General features: G+C 47.5%; 2 protein-coding genes across 9 annotated transcripts in view; both read right to left on the bottom strand.

The window, feature by feature from the left end:
- Positions 1 to 294: 294 nt before the first annotated feature.
- On the bottom strand, positions 295 to 8,254 carry C18H15orf61 (chromosome 18 C15orf61 homolog). Of its 4 annotated transcripts, none has more exons than XR_013227382.1 (3): positions 6,212 to 7,029; positions 511 to 5,146; positions 295 to 444 (listed from the first exon to the last, which is right to left on the bottom strand). XR_013227382.1 is itself a non-coding variant. In XM_077317409.1 (3 exons), exons 2-3 carry the CDS (start codon positions 6,540 to 6,542, stop codon positions 5,019 to 5,021), a joined length of 459 nt encoding a protein of 152 aa, XP_077173524.1. In that variant the 5' UTR covers positions 6,543 to 6,544; positions 7,912 to 8,254; the 3' UTR covers positions 295 to 5,018. The 4 variants fall into 4 exon arrangements, 3 of the variants coding, with proteins under 3 accessions (XP_077173524.1, XP_077173525.1, XP_077173523.1); XM_077317409.1 differs by adding an exon at positions 7,912 to 8,254 and having other exon boundaries at positions 295 to 5,146; positions 6,212 to 6,544; XM_077317410.1 differs by adding an exon at positions 7,206 to 7,323 and having other exon boundaries at positions 295 to 5,146; positions 6,212 to 6,544.
- Positions 8,255 to 9,226: 972 nt separating this feature from the next.
- Positions 9,227 to 24,127, bottom strand: part of IQCH (IQ motif containing H) — a 61,816-nt gene continuing 46,915 nt past the window's right edge. For 4 of the 5 annotated variants that reach the window (XM_077317396.1, XM_077317400.1, XM_077317401.1 and 1 more), the window contains 6 exons: positions 17,930 to 18,097; positions 14,083 to 14,205; positions 12,688 to 12,749; positions 11,934 to 12,042; positions 11,026 to 11,136; positions 9,227 to 9,510 (listed from right to left, as the gene is read on the bottom strand). In XM_077317396.1, the coding sequence (XP_077173511.1) occupies positions 11,029 to 11,136; positions 11,934 to 12,042; positions 12,688 to 12,749; positions 14,083 to 14,205; positions 17,930 to 18,097 (570 nt within the window). In that variant the 3' untranslated portion in view covers positions 9,227 to 9,510; positions 11,026 to 11,028. The remainder of the gene's footprint in view (positions 9,511 to 11,025; positions 11,137 to 11,933; positions 12,043 to 12,687; positions 12,750 to 14,082; positions 14,206 to 17,929; positions 18,098 to 24,127) is intronic. The other variant, XM_077317399.1, reaches the window with a different exon arrangement.

Here is a 24,127-nt window from a genome sequence, read left to right as displayed (position 1 = left end):
CACTTTATTGCAAAGTAGGAAAGTCACTAGGTTCCTTTCTGGTATTTCCTGTAAATTTGGACAAACAATCCGGCAACTTTACTTTTCTACAACAAATGGGCATGGTTGGGGCCAAGGGTAGCACCCTCTACCATCAGTATGCACCCCTCCCCACACCTGGAGAGCTCCCCCAGGCTGCGTGCCCCCATCCCAAGCCAGGCCGGACAGCAGAACACCACCAACTGCACGCCTCAGCTTGTTAAAGAATGATTTTTGGATGGAACGATTATGGAGTAAAGTGTAAATGTAATCTTAGCAGGAACCATCTAGGTTTTATGTGTGTTCAAAATATGACTCTTTTATGCTTTTCCGTAAGCTGCCCCGAGACCTTTTCGGAGAGGGGTGTCCTAAAAGCCACACAATAAACTAAATAAACAAACACCAAAAGGAACTACGTCAGGCCTTCTATCAAAGTTCTTGGGACACTGAATTCAAATGTCATTTTTGCTTTTTCAGTGTCTCACTTAACACCTATCAAAGTTCTTGGGACACTGAATTCAAATGTCATTTTTGCTTTTTCAGTGTCTCACTTAACATGTATTGGCTAAAAGAAAAGTACGTTTGAATTCCCAACCAATATTTATTCAATTATGCCTTGAATAAAATATTGTTGATCATTAAATTGCCATGGGAATAAACTTTGTCCAACCCAGCTAGCCGGGTTGAAACTTGGCTAAAATAAAGTTTACTCGTAGAAGTTGTCGTGTGGGGGAAATTCCCATCAGATCTCAGAAATCGATCTTTATGCAAACAGATACTTAGGACCATTATTTGTTGGCATTAGCAGGCATTTAATGCATACGAGTGCCTGTTAACACAAATACACACAAACTGAAGCACAATACGCGATGCACATCACTTCCTGTAATTGTTGTGCAATCTCTAGTAGACAAAATTTGTCAAACACACAAATGTTCTAAAAGTGAAATATCGTAATTAAGACTCACACTTTATTGATCGGGCCGCTTAAGTAATTTTTCATTACTAACGTAAGATTTATTAATACATAATAGAAGTAGTTAAAGATTCTTTCTTGGCACTGGCCATTAGCATGTAATTGAACTAGTAAAAAAGATCTGCTTAACCTATGCTGATTACCACCTTAACTTTGAAAGGCAATTAAGGACCTCCGTCACTGCAACAAGATTTGATTATGTGCCCTTTATTGGACATTGATCTTTCAGCAATGCACGGTTACATTTTCCATTAATTTACAGTAACACGGTTTAACTCTGATACCTTAAACCGTTGACCCGGGTAAGATGTCAGGCTAAGCATTCGTTTAAGTTAAGATGCTCCCACTAGTCATTACTGCTTAAGAGAGGGGCGCCGAAAAAGAAAGGCAGAGATAACCTGTCAGCCGGGCTTAGACTTGGGTTTCAGTTCTCGGTATTCATTTCCTCGTGCTTAACAACCAAGTCCCCAGTCTCTTTTAAACATCACCCTTCTATAGAATGAGAGAGATAATTAAAGCCAGGGGGACAAGAGGTTTCAAAGGAGAACGGAGCAGATCACGTTTCCCGGTAGTCAAAAGGTCATCATGCATTTCAGTCATCTTAAATGTACAAACAGGCAAATGCCTTTCGGAAGCCTTCAAGGCCGACCGTGGTTAATACTGAGCACAAGACTTCATGTAGATGCACACGTCAAAGTGTGCAATAAACACAAAAGCTGATACCCAGAATGAACATGGCTGCCAACCTGAATTTAGAAGTCGTCAACCTGAATTTAGAAGTCGTCATTTAGAAGTCATCATTCTGAATTTAGAAGTTGTCATATTGGGCAAGGGGGTCAACAACAAGAAACAGACCCTTGGTTCTGTACACATGTCTGAAATGCCTCTCATCTGAAAAGCAGTGTGGCTCGTACCGTGGATCACAGGAACCCATGAAAACGCCAAGTACTGAATCAGACCTCTGGTCCATCAATGGGAATTGTAGTCCATGGACATCTGGAGGGCCACAGTTTGCCCAGCCCTGGACAGGCAGCTGCTGTCCAGGGTCCCAGGCTGAGGTCTTTTCCAACAGCTACTACCTGATCAACCTTTCAACTGAAGATGCTGCAAATTGAACCTGGGAGTTTCATCGTGCCGAGCTGATCCTCCGCCACTGAGTCATGGCCTCTTCCCACCAATATTTACTTAATAGGAATTCTGGGACCTCTGTGGTCAGCACTCTAACAACAAAAATGCAGTCCTCCGGGGGGAAAAAACACCCCCTTCTTTTTCAAACCACTATTCAAGGAAAGCCTTACATGTTTATGGATAGCCTTTACGCACTTTGACAGGTCACACACAAGTCCTGGCGACTCCAAAAAAGCTGTTATTATATTTGAACTCTGCCCTCAGCCCTCTCACAAGTTCATCCTTCACCATGATCCACTCCAGAAGAGCAAGAGGTCTATTGATTTTCATGTAATAAAAGAAAATATTACATTTGCTTAATTGTTACACAGTAAACGCATTGAGCAAGAAATCAAGTCTCTGTTTAGTGCTGCGAGCAGCACTGAATGGGACCCAATCAATAGGGTAGTTTGTCAAAAAGGTCCTCTGCGGAGGGTACCCCATCACTGTATGGACAAGGAGTCATGTTGCCTCCACTTATCGAAAAACAGGTAAGCAAAGTCAGCAGTCACCATTATCAGAAATCAAATACGCTGCAGCTAGCAGAGGGCTCACTCCAAGGAAAAGCTGTATTTATAGTGTGGTAATTAAAAACCATTTTATCAGTCCTGTGTTGAGACCAAACCTTTACAGCAAAGTATCGACAGAATCAGGAGCAATGAATGAGCAGTATTTGACTTTAAACTTACGAGCAGCACTCATTTAATTTTGCCTGTTACTGGGGGAAATCAGTTCTAGCCAATCTAGCAAAATGCTAATAGTCACTTTTATTATTAATGAAGCTTAATGTAACACACCAGCTACTTCACTGGGTAGACTTATTTATTCAATTCGTGTTAGAAATATTCTTTGGCCCAAATATGCTGGCATGTTTCTTTGATTACAGATTTATTTAGAGTTAAGCAAAGCAAATACATGACTGGGAAGCTGTGCAGTAATATTCAGAGAAACATTTTTACACTGTTTCAGTGGACTTGCCCGACTGCTCGTCTCGTGCAAACACAAAACAACTGCCCAGTATTCACAATATTGGAAATTCATTTGTTAAAATACTAACTAAACAAATTTTGTTGTGGGCTTTCCGGGTTGGGTGGCCGTGGTCTGGGAATTTTAGACCCTGATGTTTCACCGCTAACTGTGGCTGGCCTCTTCAGAGTTAGGACATGGCAAGATGGTAATCTCTCCATGCCAAAGAGATGGGAGATCCCTGTGTCCTACCTCTGGGGTTGCCAGCCACAGTTACTGGCAAAACATCAGGGACTAAAGTTACCAGACCGTGGCCACACAGCCTGGAAAGACCACGACAGCCAGTTGACTCCAGCCATGAAAGCCGTTGACAATTCATTAAACAAAATTTTCTGTATCTGTTTTTAGACCTGCAAGTCAAGCAGGAAGGGTCTGCTTGTTATAAACCTAGCAATTATAATCTCTGCCAGAAGTTCAGGACAACTTGGAGTCCTTGTTACGGTATGCGCTGTTTCTATGCAATAACCATATCTGTCAAGCTCAGCTAAGGGCACAATTCAGCCAGAGCTAAGCATCCTAAATCCCACTGGTTTCAGTGACCGTCCAACAAGCATTTGACAGCACCATCCTAAACAGAGTTAGGCATTTCTAATGGATGCCCTGGGCCAGCAGGGAAGGGCAGACTATAAAAACAAAGTTATTATTATTATTTATTATTATTAAGCCCATATCAATCAACAGGCATAGAAGGGTATAACTGCAAAACGAAAAGTGCTTCATTTTGGCTGCTTCACACATAGACTATTAGGGTGAAATTGACACCTGCGTATCCCAAGCCCCTACATTTAGCATTTAGCAATAGTATATAAAAATATATAAAACTCTGTAATGAAGAAACACACACTGATTGTGTGTATTTTTGAAGCACCTGCCCAAACTATATGGGGAGACTCTAAAAAATAAAAGCCCTCCACATAATCTTGAAGATAATCCATCATATTTGGATTGCATTACATTACACTGCATCAGCTATATGAGAATGAGCACGCAAATGATCTAATTTATCTAATTCGGAGCACAGGAGAGCATTTACCCTACTTTGGCACAATTTGCTTCCGGCTGCACTTAGAGAAGGTAAGTTAAAAAAAAATATCTAAGCAGTGTTGTTTATGCATCTGTCGGGACGGACGTACAGAAAGAACAGAACATGTGCTTTTTGAATATAAACTATACAATTGAATTAGGAAAGAGCTTATGACATCTCTGCCATTAACTAGGCAGAATTCTGGTACACTTTAAAAAATGCTGCCTGATTAAAATTATTAATTAACTTCTGCAGTAGCCAAATTTGCTTGGTTGGCTACTAAGGTCAGGAATATTTGGAAGGAGTCAGGTGGAAATATGCCAAAGGATTGCACCACTTGCTAAGTTTATAATGTATTTCAGTTTACCCAATCTTAAATGTTAACATTGTTGTTAGTCACGATCTTTAGAATTTTCCGGTTCTATTCCTTCATAAGTTTTAATTTGTTTTATCTGTGCATATTTTGCACTGGCCAAGCACTGTAATACATTTTCTATTCCCATAAAAACGATCAACGGAAATAATTTCCAAAACAGATTTCCATTATTGCCTTGCAAAAGCAACAGTTGTGTACAGAAATAGGTCCAGGTAAGGTCCCAAAGTACGCCGCTCCATTGCCCGGCATCATAAACCACCGTGTACTTTGTGCATTTTCAGAATTCCAAACCAAGCCCAAGAAATAACAGGGATCTTGAAACCTACAAATGTCAACGGAGCTGAAAGCAGCATCACAGTCACGAATGTGTTTTGCCAAAGAACAATCCAACTACGTCAACCTTATCAGTACTAGTTCACGAAAGCAGTTATTCAGTACATGGCATTTTTGTCTTCTTTATTTAGGAAGTAAACGGTGACCGGGCCATGGGCCGTGTGAACAGTCTCTGTGACGCTGACAAGGAACCAAGAGCCAATCCCATATAGTAAAGTAGGAATACCTATAAAATACACACAAAGAATCAGTCAAAAGGAGTCCAACGCACTATGCTTTAGGACAGGGAAAAAAACAAACACCTTGGACAGAAAAGAGGTGTCAAGATCAGGAGAGAGAACATGAGAGAGTGCCAGCAGGACTGGAAGCTGCTAGACAACAGCACTTCTGGAGGAGCTGGGGAAATGCAGTACAAGGCTTCAGTAGCTGCTGGCCTTTCTCTTCTGGGCTTTATGTTGTAAGAAGAGAGGGGGCCACTACATGGCTGAGTTAGATATTATTTTGCCATTTTTCAGACCCTGCCCCCCCACCTCCAAGCTTCTAAACAAAACATGGTTGTTGCAGCTAAGGTATTCTTTGGATATTCCTGTTTCAGACCACTGGCAGTCCCTGTGTGATGACACATGCTCATGAAGTTTACAAGATACTGGCCTGGACAATATTTTATGCTCTGTTGAATTAAGCTGCATTCACATGAAGGAGCTTCTATTTACTGTTTTTTTCTCATTTATTTTAATAGTTATACCCGCTTTACTCCCCAATGGGGGATTCAAAGCAGCTTACAAGTTCATTCTCCTTTCATTTGATCCTCACAATAACCCGGAGAGGAAGGCTAGGCTGAGTGTGTGTGACTAGCCCAAGATCACCCAGCAAGGTGCAGTGGGAATTTGAACCTGCATCTTCCAGACCTGACCGCTGCAGCCTGCTGGCAGAGAAAAATGCTGGCACATATTCAACATGGGAGTATTCCAGGTTTTCCCCAGTGCAATTCATCCCAGAGAAATCGTAAGAAACACTCAAATGATTGCACTACACAGTGGCCAGAGGTGCAGTGGGGAAGACTGAAATATGAATCTGCTCTGAGATGAATCAGCAATTTAAGACATGCTGATGAAAACAGACTCTGACACTTTTTGCTCCTTCCTCAGCTAAGACCCTCTCTCAAACAGAAGCTGAAGTATGTCTGAGGCCTTTTAAACTGAAATTATGGGCGCACTCTAATAGCACCTGGAAGCCCCATCATATGAAGCCCCCTCTGCACAGGAGCAATCCTTTCCTCGGTGACGCTCACCTAAGTTTATTATTTTAAGAGTTGTAAAGAAGCGGTTCTGCATCGTCAGATCTTGGCGCGGAGCTCGGGAGCAGTGGTACTTGATGAAGGGGAAGCAGCCGGTCCGCAGGATGTGGTAGTTCATCCCTTTCACCTCCCAGTTGAAGTTGGAGAGCCCAAACTGGTCGTTGTGCACCGCGCTGTACTTGACACAAAAGGAGGTCCAGTGGGGGAGACCCCTCTGCAGCAGGTGCTGGCTCAGCACTTCCGAGGCCCGGGGCTTGGTGGCGGCCCCCGCAGGCAGGAGGAACAGCCTGAGGAACGCCTCGTGCAGCTTCTTCATGGGGAACATGCCTGTGGAGAAGGGAGGGAGGGAGGGAGGAAGCATCACTTCTCACCATGGGCAACACACCCTCTGTGGCTACCAACCTCCAGGCAGGGCCTGGAGTCCTCCCAACTTTACAACTTATCTTCTGACTACAGCCATCGGCTCCCTTGGAGAATGGATCTGGGATGTTATACCCTGACAAGGTCCCTCCCCGAACTCTTCCCACCAAATCTCCAGGTATTTCCCAACCTGGAGCTGGTAACTCCCCCCCCCCAACCCACAGTGTGCAGCTAGGGATAGAGGGGCCAACTGTGGCTCTCCAGAGGTCAGTGGGCTACAACTCCCATTAGCCCCTGCCACCTGGCAGGGACTCATGGGAATTGTAGTCCGTGGACCCCTGAAGAGCCACAGTTTGGCCACCCCTAAGCAAGGGCTTCTGCCTTCCACCCACTCCCCTCTCAAAGTATGGGGGAGAGAGGCAGAACCCCCCCCAACAACCACCCTGCTGACTGACACCCCCCAGCCCATAACCCTCCCCTCCCCTCCCCCACCACGCCCTTCTCCCTCCCTCATGGAAAGGGGGGGTCCATGGCCGCCGCCCCCCTCTGCCGCCCCCGCCCCTTTCCAATGCTTTGAAGAGGAGCTTCTCTCTCCATCTGTTTGTATCACAAGGAAGCAAACACCCACCTTCCCCCCCCACCGCCCGGGCTTGAGCACCAATGCGCACGCGCACAAAGCCTCCGCGGCTCCCAAACGCCGCACTGCGTCTGCGCAAGGGGCCGGGGCCGCGCGCGCGCGCGCTCCCAAGCCCTCTCCCTCTCTCGCGCGCGCGGTCCCAAGATAGAATTCTGAGGCTGAAGGCGGGAAAAAAAAGGGGGGCCCGGCGGGGTGGGGGAGGGGGAGGAGCACCTCAGGTCCCTTTAAAAAAGACCCCCTGACTGAACAATAATAATTAAATTAAATACAAAATAAATAAAATTCGAATGAGGCCTTTTGGACTAGAAAATTGCCCCCCCCCCGTTTGGAGGAGGGGGGCAGGACCACCCCCCGTCCCTTCCCTGGCCGCCATCATTCATCTGGCTGGTCTTGAGCCATTAAGCATCGTCTGTGAGGGGGGAAGGAAGGAAGGAAGGGAGGAAGGAGGAGAAGAGCGACCCGGGGAGCAGCCGCCGATTCCGCCATGACGCTTCTCCTTCGACGCCTCACCCCCCCCCCCCAAGGATAATTATGAACAATATTTCTAACTCCGCCATCCCAGGCCAGCGAGCCGGAGAGCGAGATTGCGCTAATTAATCAATTACTATGCGCCGACGTGGCCCGTTTATGTACTGGCATGCGCCACCGGCCGCTCGTTATTAATCACTGTCGGGAACAAATTTCTTACCCGACTTACCTTTTGGTAATTAATAGAGCACAGGACGCTCCCGACGCGTTTTCGGGATTAGCCGAAGCGACCGGGCGGGGGCCGAGAGGAGGCCGGGGTAGGGTGGCCTTCCCCGCCAAAGGATGGAGCAGCAGCCCCCTGGACCACCTCGGACGTCACCTGCAGGAAGGGATTTGCTAAATCCGTGGGTTCAGAGGTGGACGGGGACAACGGAAGTGATTTGAGCTCTTTACTGGGACCCCAGCATGGTACGAGAAGCACTGGACTGAACCAGAGAACCCCCCAGAAAACCCAACTTATGGACCCAAGCCAACCATGGATCTTCCTGCCAGTGCACCGTATTGGTCAGTTTCAGTTTAAATTGACCAGATCCCATAAACAGGATCCAGCCATGCACTGGTCAATTGCATTGTAAGTTACGTCAAGCTCAGCAGGTCTACAGACAGGACGGGTTTAACCCCACAAGGCTACCCTTGGTAAAGGAACAGAGGGAAGAAAATGGAGGAGGATGTATGAAAGATCTGCATCTTCAAGAGTTTTCCTGTTTCCTCCTCCAAATTGCAAAATGCACCTGACTTTTGGCCACCAGAATTGGGTCCAAATTCTGTCCAGGCTCTGTTTATGCCATATGCTGCTCCAGAACCTATTTTCAAAGGCAGCCTTCAGTGCTAGCCTTGCTAATTGGACTAGATGGCCTGTATGGCCCCTTCCAACTCTATGATTCTATGAATTGCCAGGAGGGGCCTGGTGTTCTAAAATTATTACTGATTTACAGACCACAGCGGTCAATCCTCTGAAGGAAATGTCAACTTTTGATGGCAAGTTATGGTATACTATATGTTGTGCTTGTTCTGCTGAGGACGGAGCTTGAGGTCTAAGGCAGGACTGAAGCAGGCAACATAATTGATTAATGCGTGGCTGCAGGATCCAGTCAGTTTCAACCAAAACTAACCTATAGCACGCACTGGAGGGAAGATCCATTCTTTGCTACTGTATAAACGTTGGGGCATTATCAGGGGTTCTCAGTTCAGTTTTGCCTCTTGTAACACCATGCTGAGAGCCCAATAAAGAGCCAGATGAACTCCCAGTGGTCCTGGCTCCCTTCGAACCCACCGATTTAACTCTACAGTCTAGACATTTTCAACCAGGGTGGGTATCATGAAACCCTGGGGTTTCTTGACGACCCAATTATTTGGGTTTTCCAAACAGGCAGGACCCAATTAATTTTTTATATATTTAAAAAAAAAGTTTAAACATTTATCGGGCAATATGACAGCAACACCAACAACAAGGCCTCCGCAACAATACTAACAAGGCCAAACTATTCAAAAATAAACACATTTCCATTTTATTGTAAGAATAAATCAGTATCCCTTTACGCCAAAGCAGAGAGACTGTTTTTGACAGTATTCCCAGTGAGAAAATGTCTTTTGAGCTTGGGATCCAGATTGGCATCCGTATATCTTCAGCAAAGATGGTTCTCCAAAAGGTTCCAAGCACTTTTCATTCCATGACAAGTATTTACTGCGGTTTGGTTCTGGCAACATTATGAAGAATTTCAAGATGTGGAAAAGAGACGTGGCTTGTGGAAAAGAGCAGATGTTTAACCTACAGGAATAAATAAATTATAATTTAAGAAGACCATCTTCAAAGAATGGAAATTGTAAATGCATGTTCTGCCTGGATTCAATATCATGCTCTTCCTATATTCCATAGATGTGCTATTTTATCATTTGTTTTCAAGGAGCTTGAACGAAGAATCTCTTTAGGTCAGCTCTAGGAAACCTGAAAGCAGATGAATAGCCAAAGACATATATCGGTCCAAAAATTTGGTCGCAGAGAATTTTGTCCTCTCTTAAGAATGTAATTCTATGTACATTTATTTCGTTCAATGTGGGCTAGATAAGTGTACATAGGATGACAGCCTGTGATCACCTAAAATAAACTCACTTTTATGTGAGTGGCCCTTGCCACAGAGTATAGCTGCATGGCTTTGGGTTGTTAGTCTTGTTAAATTTAATTTAAAAAAAAACCCAGACATGGCCTAGTTCTGAGAAATGAGTAGAGTTCCAGGACAGAATTGGAGGAAAGGCTGCCTAGTTATCCATAAGGAGAGCTGCAGGGCAGGATCAGAAAGAGGGTATATAAAAGAGATAAGATGCCCCGGATCTTTAAAAACAATTTAAGACAGGTTTAGTGAGATCAGGACAGGGTGGAGCTCATCGCCTGAACTTGATCAGTCCGTGTTGTCCATCCATCTCTTCCTTTACTTTTTCTTATAGGTCTGATACCAATCACCAAAAGCAGGTTTTTTCTTAATTTACATACCGACACAGAGGGAATACAACTTATCAAAGTCTAGGCCACAGTCCATTATGGCGGTTTCCTGCACAATCCTTTAAAATTTCAAGACTTCTTTGACAAGATTTACTAGACATAACACTCATCTCACTCAGCATGGAAAATCATGCTTATACGTAGAATAAAATACATGTGCCCATTTTTCCTTACTCAAATGTTGCAGGGTATGAGGAAGACGAAAATCCTTCCCAAGGAGACATGGAAAATAACAAGAATGCTGTGGGTTTTCTTGTGATACAAGCCCTGTGGGACTCACATCAAGTGCTCACACTTTGCTCTATACAACTAGCAGGCTCCATTTCAACTTTCAGCACATTGGGTTGATCTTATTCATATATTTTGAGCAAAATTTGGAAGCTACCAGTTTATCAGATCTGCTCACAACATGGGATGATCCAGACTCTTGGGAGCTGAGCAGAGTCAGCCCTGCTTAGTACATGGATGGAAGGCTACCAAGGAAGTCCAGAGTTGCTAGGCAGAGAGGAAGGCAAGGTCAAACAAACCACTTTTGTTCATCTCTTGCCCTGGAAACCCGACAGGGTCCCATTGCAACTCGATGGCACTTTCTACCTCCTCCTCCACCACTCATAGGGAGCCGTCTCAAGAGGGCTACCATGCCGACTGGGATAGACCAATCAAAAGCCCCACCTCAACAGGCCTTGCAATCTCAGACCTTGTAAGTCTAATTGGGCTGGTGACTGATTGTTCCCCTGCAGGGATGAGATCGGTGATAAAGAAGGTGACTTTTAATTAAGGTTTTACTATCTATTTTGTGAGGCCCTGTGCTTTGGAGGCCTGCAGGTCCTCTTCTTCAAACTGCAGCTTGTTGTGTTCTGCCACTCCCAAGATCATTTCGATGTCCTGGACTGCTCCCTGTAACACAGCCAAACAGAGTCAAAGTGGTCAAGCGGTTCTTCAGCTGCCGGGTGTCGTCCCTCCTAGATGCCCCTTTTCCTTGAGCAGCATCAAGCATGGAACTAACTGGGGAATGAACCTCTGAAGGACTGGGCTGAGGAAGCAGGCAACGGCAAGCCACCTCCCGCAACTCAGGGACCGGGCAACCCCGTTCTCAATAAACAGGCAATAAACTGGTGCTGTCTCAATAAACAGGCAATACGCTGGGGTAGCACAGAGATCAATTCACCTGGACAACATGGCTGCTTTGGAAGGTGGACTCTCTACGGCATCATATCCCAATGAAGAAACCGCCCTCCTTGGACTCCACCCTCAAAACCTCCAGATATTTCCCAATCAGGAGCTGGCAACCCCATATTAATGTCTATGTTTTAAATGTCTCAACGGTTCCCTTTTATAAATCCGTGAGATAAGACAACGGAGCACGTGAAGGCCTTTTGCCTTTCCACTTAGCTGCCCCGAGAACAGACAAATTTAAGCTGAAATTCCGGTTGTGCCTAGTGATACCACTGGAGTGAGGACCTCCTTTCCAATATTCCACTGGCTTCCAGCTGAAGCACATCAAAAAACCCCTTAAATTTAACTAACAGATTCACTGGGACTCTCACAGCACCGACCCTCCCGGCTGTAAAACCCGCACTGCTAAGGAGGGACCCTGGGAGGCTTTACCGCTTGTTCACAATGCTGCGGCAAGAGGTGTTTTCTGTCCTTGAACAGAAAATTTAACTGGGATCGTTAGTTAATTAACACCTCACCTTAAAATTGGTCTCCGCATGCATATTAGGTGCTGATAATTCTTGATAGATGATGAAGAGATGGTGAGCAAAGGTCATCAGGACCCCCTGGAGATGCTCCCCAATTGTTCTGTTAATGATATCCAAACAAATGACTTTGCCAATGATTCCATTTGCAGGCTTAAAAACAATCGCCCTCTCATTTGGGCCTGTCAGCCGGCGAAATTTAATGAGTATTTTCAATCTCGTAAGGTGGCAATCTTCAGGGAGATATGAAAGATGAGTCTCCATTTTAACTTGTCAGGAGAACGGATTTGTGTAATAAATATTTTTTATTAATCAAGCAGCAGAGAAGAGGCTTGGTAATTTCCGAGAAAAATTTCGCTGCTTTTCAAAACTGTTCTAGATTTCCAGTTTGTGATCTGCTATGAGACACCCATGGATTAACGATACTGGTCCTTCATAAGTTCCATTGTTACTAGAACAACAATTTAAGCAAGGAAGGGGCACGGCCTGCAGATTGTTCTGGGCTGAGCAGAGGCCCCTTCACGCATGTGAGTTACTTCTATCTGAAAAACGACACTTTGACTGTGGAAAACCCTGAAAACCTAAGGCCCTAGTGGACTCATATCTAGCTTGCCCTGTGGATGCCACTTGCCTGGTTCCACCTGCTTACTGAAGGCCATATATATCCGGCAAGGTGTCTACAAGCAGCCAGGAGTGGAAGATTAGCCTGTGATGCTTCCAGTCCTACAATTCTCTGTCGCAAACTTACAGCATTCCAAATCTGTGCCTCTTCTGGTCTTCAAAAAGCATGAAAATGGTCCCTTCTTTTTGCTGTGGAGAGGGGAAGGGAACGAATCAGCACCTGTGTCATCAGTAAAAGAGTTTTAACTCTTGACAATATTGGGATGCAGCTCATACTTTAAAAAAAAATACGCAGGATGTACCTGCGGGTATCTAAACCGTGCACTCCTCATGTGGGGCTCAATCAGATTTTTTTTGTCCCTAGGTTGACATCAGAATTGGGATGAGCAATCTAACGAGACAGACACTGAAGCCACGTGCTCCAATTGGGAGGACCATCGTCCTTAAATCCGTGAGTGTGGAAGCTGTCTGTGATGAGATGACCTCATGGCCAGTAAGAGCCTTGTGTATCTCAGAGCACCATTTCAAGGTTTGAGGCACGATTCACATTAAACTCTGTGAGTGGGAGATGGTCATATGTGACCGATTCATGCAGTCCGCAGAACGATTCACGAGGACTGTAGAATCACATGAGGGATTCAAGGGGGCTATTATGCCATCCTGACGAACCTCCCTCTTTACGACAGAACTGCACAAGTCAATAGAAAGTCCTAATTTATTTAATTCTGTAAAAGGATTGCATCCCACCTAACATCTTCCAACTCAAGGGGGCTAACAAAGCAACAACAGTTGCAAGAAAACCAACAAAGGCGTCCGATGACAACACTGAGAACAACACAAATGCAGATGTGGAAAACCAGGTACGTGAGCACCATTTGCTTATTTGTTTAAAATATTTGTAAGCCCTGCCTTTCTCCTGAGCATCTCAGGACTTCACGCAAGTTTACATTCCTCCCTGAAGGCAGCAAGGAAAAGCACCCTCCACAACTACTCTGTTCCTGTCCAGTGGAACAGACCGACTGCACAAAAGCAGTCTTATGGGCGATCCTAGGAGACTGTATCACCAAGAGAAGGCCATCTGAGGAACATAACTGGTGCCCAAGAGTATACTGGGAGATGCTGCTCTACAGCAGCATCCACTTGACCTCAACCAGGCCCAGAGCTTTCTCCATCCTGGCCCCCACCTGGTGGAACGAGCTCCCAGAGGAGATCAGGGCCCTGACAGAACTGGAACAGTTCTGCAGCGCCTGCAAAAGGGAGCTCTTACGCCAGGCATTTGGTTGAGGTCGACCAGAACCACCATTTCCAACCCCCCCCAATATAATATAAATATAATAACTAGATAAGGCTGCTAGCATTCTGGAAGCCCTACAGGAGTAGTTCAGCCTCCCCATCAGATGTCAGACGTTGCTGAAATAGCATCCTACCTTCCCTTTCTTGTCCGTCTGCAGAGGCTGGGCTGGCTGACTTCTGCCTATATTATTCTTTTCCCCAGCTCCCTCATTTCTCTCAAAATTCCTACCTGGACGTCAAAGCCGATCCCTTGAGCCTTGCACATCTGGAGGAAAACACTGTAGTAGATTAAGGAAAGGTTGTGGTGCGTCATTGAACTGCTCATGACCACGCAGCGAGTGACTTGGGAAGCCTGACGTGAAAAGAAAAGTGAGAGAAACTGCTTACTTTAGAGGGAGTGCTGGCAGATTCCGGCCTGGGTGGAGGGAATATATAAGAACTGCCATACTCCCCTACTTCCTAAGACGGGAAGATTTCAGCTCTGGCAACGTGAGTCCAGGAGGGGAGCACAGAGCAAGAAAACACAGGAGGGACACATCTTACGGTACTTCACTGCCATTTAAGCACACTTCACCTACAAGATTGCATTACCCCGACAGCTCTACGGTCACATGAACTGCCCCTCACTGACACTGACTCAAAGAACAGAGGGTGCTTTACAGTGCTGCACAGACAAAATAACCATCTGCCTACTTAAAGCAGGGAAACTTGAAACCGTGCCATGCATTATCCAAACAACCTGGAACCCCAAGAAAAACACAGACAACTTAAACGTGATTTCGGAGCACAGCAAATTGTTCACCTTTGTGCTGCTTGAAAGTTAGAGAGAGAGAGAGAGAGAGAGAGAGAGAGAGAGACTCCCCACAAAATCTGACTTAAGATCCCTACTTGGAGGAGAAAGATCAACAGTGGGGCTGCCTTGAGAGTCTATCCCTCCTCCAAGGAACTCACTGTTGCTTTCAAAGGGGGCTATCCCCATTCCCCTCCCCATAACCCCCAGTGAGGGAGATTAGAGTCAGAGACAGTCGATGGGTTGGTATTGCCCAATGAGCATCCTGGCAGAGCAGAGCTTTTAACCCAATTCTCGCCCCAGTCCCAATCGCTCTGAAATTACAATATCATGTGAACGTTCTGTTATGATTCTGCTTTCACTTAGGCCTCCTCTGAGGGCAAGGTCTGAACAGTTATTCTCCCGGAATGGGGGAGTGTCATATCAGAACTTAATTGCTCAGAGTTACCTCTATAAGCATGGTCCTAGAGCCTGGGAACTCTTGAAAGAACAGTTTCCTTAACGGCGTGGGCACTGGCAGGAATCTAAAGCAAGACGCCCAAAATCAATACCGAGTTTTAGCCCTAGATGTGTTTTCTCACCTTTTATTTCTTAGCAAAGGGCTATTGATTGTACAGCTTCAGCAAAGAGGTAAATAACGACACATAAGCGAAACAGCACTCTGCTTCTTGGCGGGAGGGCCGGCCGTTGCTCCAACCGCTGGGCTTGATACCCGCCGAACCATTTCAAAGGCAACCCACAAAGACCTCTCCGTGGGGTATTTCAGTGGGGTCCCCGCGGGATCCTACATGTATTGAATGTACACACAGGCCAAACGGGAGGAGCCTGGAGCCTGGAGGCGGACGTTCCCCTCTTGTTTGTCTTTTTCTGATATACTGTGTGAAGTAATGGAGCTGTTTGAGGGTGTCATCAAGACCAGGCCTTCGGAGGGGCTGTGGGTGGCTTTCAGTTTAGCCCTCAGAGCCAAATCAAGGCAGCAGTCAAGACAGGCCAGGCGACACCTCCTTCCCAGCCTGACCCCCTGGGGATTAGTTGTCGCAGGCCGCGGTTGCTCCTAGGAGTCCCCACTGCCCCAGTCCTGCTGCGACTGAGCATGCAGATTTGGGAGCGCTTGTGCCGTATGTGGGGGATGAACGTCGGCAGGGCCCCCGGTTTGGCCAGGGTTCGGCACCGGGGACAATCCAGCCGAGTTTTAGCCCAGCGTGGCCACCCAGGGTGAAGCTGGGCCTCCCAAGATTCCAGCCGTCTCTTTGTGGCAACCGACAAAATAAAGGAATGCTTGATAAAATAATCCAAGTAGCAGTTTAACAAGCGTAAATTTGAGTGCCGCGGCAATAACGCAGAACTATCGTTTTAAGTGTAGGCATCAGTGTGATGAGGTGCTTATTTCAGCTACCAAGCAGGCAAACACATGCATAATGAACTGCCGGATGAATTATTAATGTCTTGCTTATTTAGCCTCATCTGTCTCAAAGATAATGTATCCTAAGTATAATGAGTGATTGGTTTTGTACATAATTACAGTAGCAGCAGTATCCGGGAAATTTGCTCCCGCAAAGGAGGTTTCTAAAAATAAAAACCATCGCCCGCCCTCGGTCACTGCTCCATTTTATCAAAATCAAAGTGAGCGGCCTAATGTACGTGTAATAAATTCGCCGGGACGGAAGCGTTATTAACATCATAATTTCACATAAAGTGTTTTTACTTAATCATTCATTACAGATCATGCGCTGTAAAAAGATTTGTCTCCTGTTTATTTCTTTGGACTTAAAAAAAACAAAAGTATCTCTTCTCCGAGGGTGCGTTTTCCTTTGCCATCGACTGCCAGGCAAGCAAGAGCTGAAGGAATAAAAAACATACAGGGGCAGGGAGGGGGGAAATGATAGGCTGGGAATGGCAATTCTACATTAATCCTGACCGGATTTTAATTTTTAAAATTGCTACTTGATTACTTATAATTTCTTAAACATGGACCATGGGGACTAATCATATCTAATTGACTCCTTTCCAACTCAAAGGGGTGGCCTAACTAGAACTATCGATCAGGAGTTTGTTAACCTTTGAATTGCAAAACCCTTATCACTTTTTGGGAAGTGATGGACCGAAAGAGGCTTCCGGACCATTCAAATGGTGGCTCCTTTGCAGGCCAGGCCACTGGTTTTTAAGCGGTCTCCAAATGTATTTTGCCAGGGGAGGCAATCAAACACTGGGCTGGAAGTTCAGATAGGAAAGCATGCACAACTGTCACTTGGAAAGGGGACCTCCAAGAAATACCATGGTCATGATGTGGGGGCGGGAAACGGCAGACCACCATGGAACGTCTCTTGCCTGGCAGCCGGACAATCTGGGGAGCCCCTGGCTGCATGACACACGTGTCCCATGAGAAACCGTTGCTCCAGAGCACTGGAAGTAAGACGACAGTCAACAAGGCCAAACCACCGTAAGCAGCCGCAGGATCAGAACCTGGAGGAAAGTCCGCTAAACATCAAACCTGATTTCGAGGAGACAGTAACGGATGCTACCCTGGTGCCGAAGGAAACTGGACTTGGAACTGGTTCTAGTCTCAGAATTCTTGGAATACTTGCAGGCTTGTGACACATAAATAACCTAAAATAATGAATTGGGCTTCGAAACTAATTAGATTTTGAAGCCCCCCCCAGCCATTTTGGTGTCGTGGTTAAGAGCACCTGGAGAACTGGGTTCGATTCCTCACTCCTCCTCCAGCTGGGCAACTTTGGGCCAGTTCCCAGTTCTCCCAGAGCTCTTTCAGCCTCACCTACCTCACAGTCGACTTTGAAATCCCTTTGGCTAGTAAAATGCAGGATATAAAAACCAACTCTTTTTCTTATCTCACTCTCTAGGATAAGGCTCAACACCCCTCCTCCTCCCCTGGTCTGCCCTCCTGCAGACACCCCACTGAACAGGAAGTCAGAACCACCGTGACGGTAAGGTTTGGTTAAAATGCTAATTTATTTAAATATTATTAATAAGCCAAAGTAGATAATTAAACTGAACACACATTAATGCTCCATTTAGACTTCGTTTTCTAGATCGACAAAACAGTGAGGTGGATCCTGGGGAGGGCAAGTTTTGGAGAGAAGAGTGACAGAGTCCACTCCCCCCAAAATGGCCGTTTTGATCCCCTGAAGATCAGCTGTCATAGCGGGGACTCTCCAGCTGCCCTCTGGAGGTTGGCAAGCCACTGCACCCCCACACGTGTTTGCCTGCTGTCAGCTGGGCCTTAGGAGGAAGCTGCTCTTAAAACCCCTCGGAGGGCCTTGCTTACCGCTTGGGGTTGTTCCTTCCGGACTTGCCAAAACTTGAGTTTCTTGGGAGCCAGCTGCACCTCAAAGCGCCTCGACCTGCTGTCCAGCTTTCCGTTTGTCACGTAGAGCAAGACCTGCGTCAAGGACAAGTGGTCGCTGTAGTGGAGATCCAGGTCCACAGCCCACACCTAGGGAGAAAAGACACAAGGAGGACACGCGGGAGAAGCCTTCATCGCACTGCTTGTCAAGAGACACCCCGGCGCACAACCGCCAGTCCAGAGGGCAGGCAAGTTCGATTCGGGGTGCAGGAACACAAAAGCCTATACCCAGAATGAAACTGGGGCGGTCATAAAGGTGCCCCCGGACTCAAGTCACCAACAGCCAACAACTCATCTTGAAATGGTCAAGCCCAAGGACAGTTGTCAATTTTGAGGTTTTGCTAAGTTCGTGTACAGCTTGCTGCTGCGGCTTCTGCATATCACGGGACCTTGTTGATGGATCCAAAGACTTTGCAACAGAAGCTACAAATGAAATGTGACCAAGACACCAATGCACAGTTTTAAAAGCAAGCAAAACAACAAGGTCACCCACCTGGCTGCATGTGGAGGAGGAGTGGGGAATCAAACCTGGTTCTCCAGATTAGAGGCCACTGCTCTGAACAACACCAAGCTGGATGACACATGGACTCCTGGGCCACCATGGCAAAAAGTTTTGGAATTGCTGCTCAGCACCAGAACTGATCACAGACCTCTGGGCGGGAAGAGAAGAGCTGCCCGCCGTGAACGTTAAGGAGAAGCTCCTATAGAAATGTGGCCAGTGGGAAGAACAGCAAGCGTCTGCCCTGGGCACTGGATTTGGGGGTGGAGAGCCTGCACAGAGATGCTTTAAATAAGCAGAAAGAATATTATGGGAGCGGAAACCGCAACACTGAATGGAGGTGGCAGAAGGTGGCTGTTTTTGAGTGTTCCCGGCTCTTTCTCAGAAGCGTCAACAGTGAATTGCTACATGTCTTGCAGCAGCAGCAGCCAGGAAGAGGAGGAGCAAAGAGGTTGGGGGAATGACCGTCTCCTCTTTGGCCGCAGGTTTCCCGATCTGACACTTTGCATGTTCAAGATGCTGTGCCAGAAATTTCAGCCAGGCTGCAAGGAGAGCAGGTAGATACTTGGGTGTAAAAGGCTGCAAGGGAAGTTCTGCAGAAGAAGTGTAATTCCTTTATTCTCACAGGCTTAGGCACTGCTTTGCCCCCAGTGCTCTCCCCGGGAGCACCATCCCCACCCCAGTCTGATCCGGGAACATCAGTCCTTCGAAACAAATCTCGCACAGAGCAACTTGAATAAGCTACTGAATGGTAAATGGCGTCATTATAAGGCTATTAAGAGGTCAGCCAGTCAAGGCCTCTCGCTAAACTGGAGCTAATTTCTGAATCATATTCACAAAATAATGCCCTTTTTATAACAGCAAATAAATCACACCAGTAACAGTTGTTAATAACGAACTGCCAAGTATCTGTTGTGCTGTTAAATATCCTATTTGTCAACTCAAATATTTCCCGCTGCATGGAGGGAAATGCAAATCGGCGGCTGGTGGCTGGCTCTCTTCGACACAAGGCAACAGGGGCGGCTGCTGACAACTGCGACGCCTTCTTCCCACCCCCAGCCCCACACTGGTTCTGCTGAGTGCCCGGCCCTAGCTTACGATGGATGCGGGAGAAGCTGCAGTGCGCTTCCCAGGTGCACTTCTCATTTAAGGGACCGGGCAGCTAGCTGCCTTTCAGACAAGACATCCATCGGTGCCTCTTTTCCGGCAGAGGCAGGAAAGGGGCGTCTCTGCCACCCTCCTCAAGAACTCATCCCTTTCAAGAACGCTCCCCCCCCCCACTCCTGGAGCCCCTTTTTCTAGTGTCGAAGGGGACCAGGATTGCTGAGGGTGAGACACAGGCTGCTTCTGCACCTGCAGGATGATGCACTTTTCAATGCACTCTTTCGCCCAGGAAAACTCACTCGCAAACGCCCGCTAAATTGCACGGAAGTTGCGCTATCCGACTTGTGTGGAAGTGGCCAGGGAGTTCCCACGGCTGTGGCTCCCCACCCACGTTGGCCTCTAGAGCATCACTCTTCGTGGGGCAGCAGGACTTCATTGCATCAGAGCCACGTGGCTCGCTCTCTACTGGATCAGAAAAGGCACCAATGTGGTCCTCAGTGCAGAGTCCAGCAGCCTGAATACCTCTCTGCTTCTATAATAGTTCTCTCTTTCCCACACCAAGTTCCTCACTTTTAAAGGATTCCTTGCCCCACTTGGCCATGCCGACTCAAGGGCTTCATTCCCACCAGATGCTGAAACACTGTAAGGCCCCGACTGGCTTCCCCCAAAGATTTAAGTTCAGTTCAGAGGGGGGGGGGAAGCCATGAATGGAATCCCCCATGTTCAAGAGCAGTCAGCATTGCCCGCCACTCCGTAAGGGAGTGGCGGGCAATAAATCGAAAGATAATAATAATGATTAGCTAAGGGGAACCTTGGGCGGCTGTCTTAGCCTGCATCCACCCTGATGAAGCTGGAACGCCAGACACCCTTGTAATCCATCCCACACAATTCTTACGGCTCTTTTGGGCCAGAAAGTTGTCACTGATTTGTGGGGTCTGCATGGCACCTTTAAGGGTGCGGCAGGCTGGGTTCTCTGTGCCCCTCCATCAGGGGCTTACTCATGAGACCCCGCACCTGGGTGATTGAGTATGGGGAGACAGAGGCCACTTGGGCTCAGTGGACGCCCATCACAAGTACCCAATTAAACCGGAGCAGGCCATGAGCCTGCCCGGCCAGATATAAAGCGTGGCGAGTGAATAAAGCTGCCGGTATGGTGTCATTCTTTACAGCTGCCATAAAAGCCTTCCAGCTTTAAAACTTTGTATAGGGCAGAGCAGCATAAATCCTTAAACAGTTACTAAATTATCACTTTTCTTCCCCCCCCTGCCCCCCCACCCTTGGAGTAATTGTTTCTTTCTGCCTCCGGTATTGACGTCCACATTATTATAAGGACTGCACCTGCTATTTTTAAAGAAGTGGTTGGATGACACTGTAAAAACGCCAATTAGTAAAATATTAATGCAAGTCGGATTCTCAGAAGAGAGCTCTTTTATTATGGTTAAAATTCACCATGGGACTGCAGACGTTAGCAGGGACGGAAAAGACAGCCGTCTTGTTCGGGTGCCATCTAGTGGTCCATGGTGGCACACCCCCCAGCTTGCGAACCATGGCCCGGCCAGGAACGCCGTGCAAATGTCGCTCGAAAGTTCGCTCCAAGCCAGAACTTGTGAAGATGGTGGCTTGCTAAAGAGAACGTGGCCGAGATCCAAACAAAATATATTTCTCCCTCTCTCCGTCAAGTTGCAGCCTTGCAGGAGTTTCAAGGCAAGACTTGGTGGGCCATTATCTGCCTCTGCACAGTGGTCTCAGTGGCCTCCCATCCAAATACGCCAAGATCAAACTAGAAGAAGAAGAGTTGGTTCTGATATGTCGCTTTTCCCTACCTGAAGGAATCTCAAAGCAGCTTACAATCGCCTTCCCTTTCCTCTCCCTACAACTTGTGAGGTAGGTGGGGCTGAGAGAGCTCTGAGTGAACTGCTCGGTCAGAACAGCACTATCAGGGTTGTGACAAGCCCAAGGTCACCCACCTAGCTGCATGTGGAAGAGGAGCGGGGAATCAATCCTGGCTCGCCAGATTAGAAGTCGGTGCTCCTAACCACTATGCCAAGATGGCTCTCCAGGTTAGCCCAGTCTAATGCACACACATACATCACATGAACCGTGCATGCACTGGGGAGATTTAGGTCCTCATTTTGCCTCTAATTTTGCACCGTTTGAAGCATGGCTTGGTGTAGTGGTAAAGAGGGGTGGCTTCTAATCTAGTGAGCTGGGTTTGATTCTCCACTTCTCCACATGCAGCCAGCTGGGTGACCTTGGGCTAGCCACAATTCTCTTGGGGCTGTTCTCTTAGAGCTCTCTCAGCCCCACCTGCCTCCCAGGGTGTCTGTTGTGGGGAGAGGAAGGGAAAGCGATTGCCAGCTGCTTTGAGACTTCTTTTGGGCAGTGAAAAGCGGGACATAAAAACCAACCCTTCCTTAGCAGCAGGAAATGCAGCTGTCAAAGAAGACGGGAAAGGCCAGACTGCGTGCAAAGTTCCCTCATTTCGGCTGCCTTGGTCACTTGTTTGCATCTTTTGTTCTTGCAGTCTTTTCCATGTCTTTTGGGATTATCTGAGTAAGTGAAAAGCAAGGTCAACGATGCACTTTAGGGAAATCCTTCAAAAAGTGGTTCGATCAGAGCCCCCCATCACATGCACGCACCCGGGGCTCCTTGGCCCCCAGTGGGGGATGGGGAGGGGGTTGTCAGCTCCATATCTTGAGGTGAAGCCTGGGAGGCTGGAGATGAGATGTCATGCTGGGGGATCCCCAAGTCCCACCTGGAGGTTGGCATCCACACACATAGTGAATCACCCCCCCCCCCCCCCAGTCCACCGGCAGAGGCTACACAGGCTAACTTCGGCACGGCCAGGTTGAATAAAAGACCTTTTGCTTCTTTCCACCAGCTGTGGGAGAAACGCAGTCCGGAGTCCGTCTGCTTCCTTTCCCAGCCAGACGTTTATTAAGTCCCAAAATACAACCTTTGCCTTCTGCCCTGCTGAAAATGGACTGTTTAGTCTCGCTCTTGGCCGTCTCTTGGCTTCCCCCTTCCCTCCGAAGCGGTCTCGCCCCGTGACTCCTTTGGATTCCTTACCAGGCAGTTCGAACGTTGAGAAAAAAAAAAGAAAGAAGAGAAAATTACACCAGCTTTTTCTCTGTTTCCAATTTGCCAAGGCAATGTTCAAAAAAATTCTAGGATCCAATTTTTTTTCCAGAAGAAGAACGAAAGCACGCACGCCTTGGCTTCATTTCACAGAGGCTGGCTCTTTTCCTCTCATGTTCAGCGGAGTGTTTATCGAGTTCTGTATTTCCACTCTGGCGGCTGGGCAATTCATAACTTTCCAACATGGGAGATCAACGCCGCTTTTTTGCAGCACGGTGACAGGTTGCATTGGGAAGCCTGACTTCTCAGCAGCCGTCCCTGAAAGGTGGCAGATCGCATTTCCAGAGGTTAACGCTGCCCAGGTGACACCTGGAAGGTGCTAGCGTGAATTCGAACGGAGGGTGAATACGGCCAGGCCACCGACTCCCGACCATTGTGGAGTTCGCTCCAGAATGTCACTGGGCAATTCTCCCCTGGAGAGGGGCACTCCCTCCTAGAAATAACCCATTTAAATTCTGCACCGAGGAAATTCAAATCGCGCTCCAAGAAAAGCTGTTTTGCAATGAGTGAATCAGCAAGATAGCTCTTATTCTCCAGCTGGCAGGGGCTCATGGGAATTGTAGTCCATGGACCTCTGGAGAGCCACACTTTGGCTCTACTGGGCTCCAGTCTAACTGTCCGACATGGCTAACCTCTGAAAATTAACGGGAAAATGTTGGCAGTCCAATTTGGACCGGGACTGTGACGTGGGGCTCGAGGGTCTTCAGCCTTGGCCTTTTCCCCAAGCTCTGAGGAGGGCATCACTTGCCCCATGGCGGGTGGGAGGCTGCCCTGATCCGAAGGCTTGCCCATGCCACGGGGCAAAAGAAAGAGGTCTTGCTTTTAGGGCAGCACTTGACGGCCAGCCCCCATGGCCCTTTTGGAGACAGGTGGGAGCCAAATGTTCCCAAATAGATGCAGTCCGAACATGTGTCTCGCTAGCCACGGGCCGCGTAGGGGGGAGCTCTGGCAGCAGCTGCTGCTTTACGGCTGAGTCCTGGATGCCGGGCGGACCCGTCTGCAAGGAGCTTCCAAATGGTTTTTTACAGATTGTTGTATGGGTTGTTTTCTTTGATCTGTTTGTGAGCTGCTCAGAGCCCCTCTGGCAGCATAAAACATTATTCTGACGGCGATAAATAAACAAATGCGAGTCCAAGCTCTTTTATCGCTTCCCGGGGGACTTGGCCCGCGCCTGGCAGCTGGCAGCCAGGTGGGCACCTGGGGGACTCTGCCTTGGGGAGCCCACTCTCGACTGGGGAAAGAGGGACGAGGCGGCACCATCAAAGAGGCCGCCTAACAACGGGCTACAGGCTGGATTGGGTCAGACTGGCCCTTCTAATTTTACTTCTTTGGGGAAATGCGTATTTCCCACCTTTCCAATTTCTGCCTGAAGAAGCGCC

This window comes from Paroedura picta, chromosome 18 (assembly GCF_049243985.1).
Source record: "Paroedura picta isolate Pp20150507F chromosome 18, Ppicta_v3.0, whole genome shotgun sequence".
Classification (NCBI taxonomy): domain Eukaryota; kingdom Metazoa; phylum Chordata; class Lepidosauria; order Squamata; family Gekkonidae; genus Paroedura; species Paroedura picta.
This window is presented reverse-complemented; position numbering and strand designations above follow the sequence as displayed.

Excerpts from the sequence above, each read along its gene's own strand:
- C18H15orf61 (XM_077317408.1), bottom strand. The coding sequence starts at position 6,578 with ATGCTTCCTCCCTCCCTCCCTCCCTTCTCCACAGGCATGTTCCCCATG. Across the intron at positions 5,147-6,211 it reads TCTTAAAATAATAAACTTAG|GTATTCCTACTTTACTATAT; the intron begins GTGAGCGTCACC and ends TGTATTTTATAG.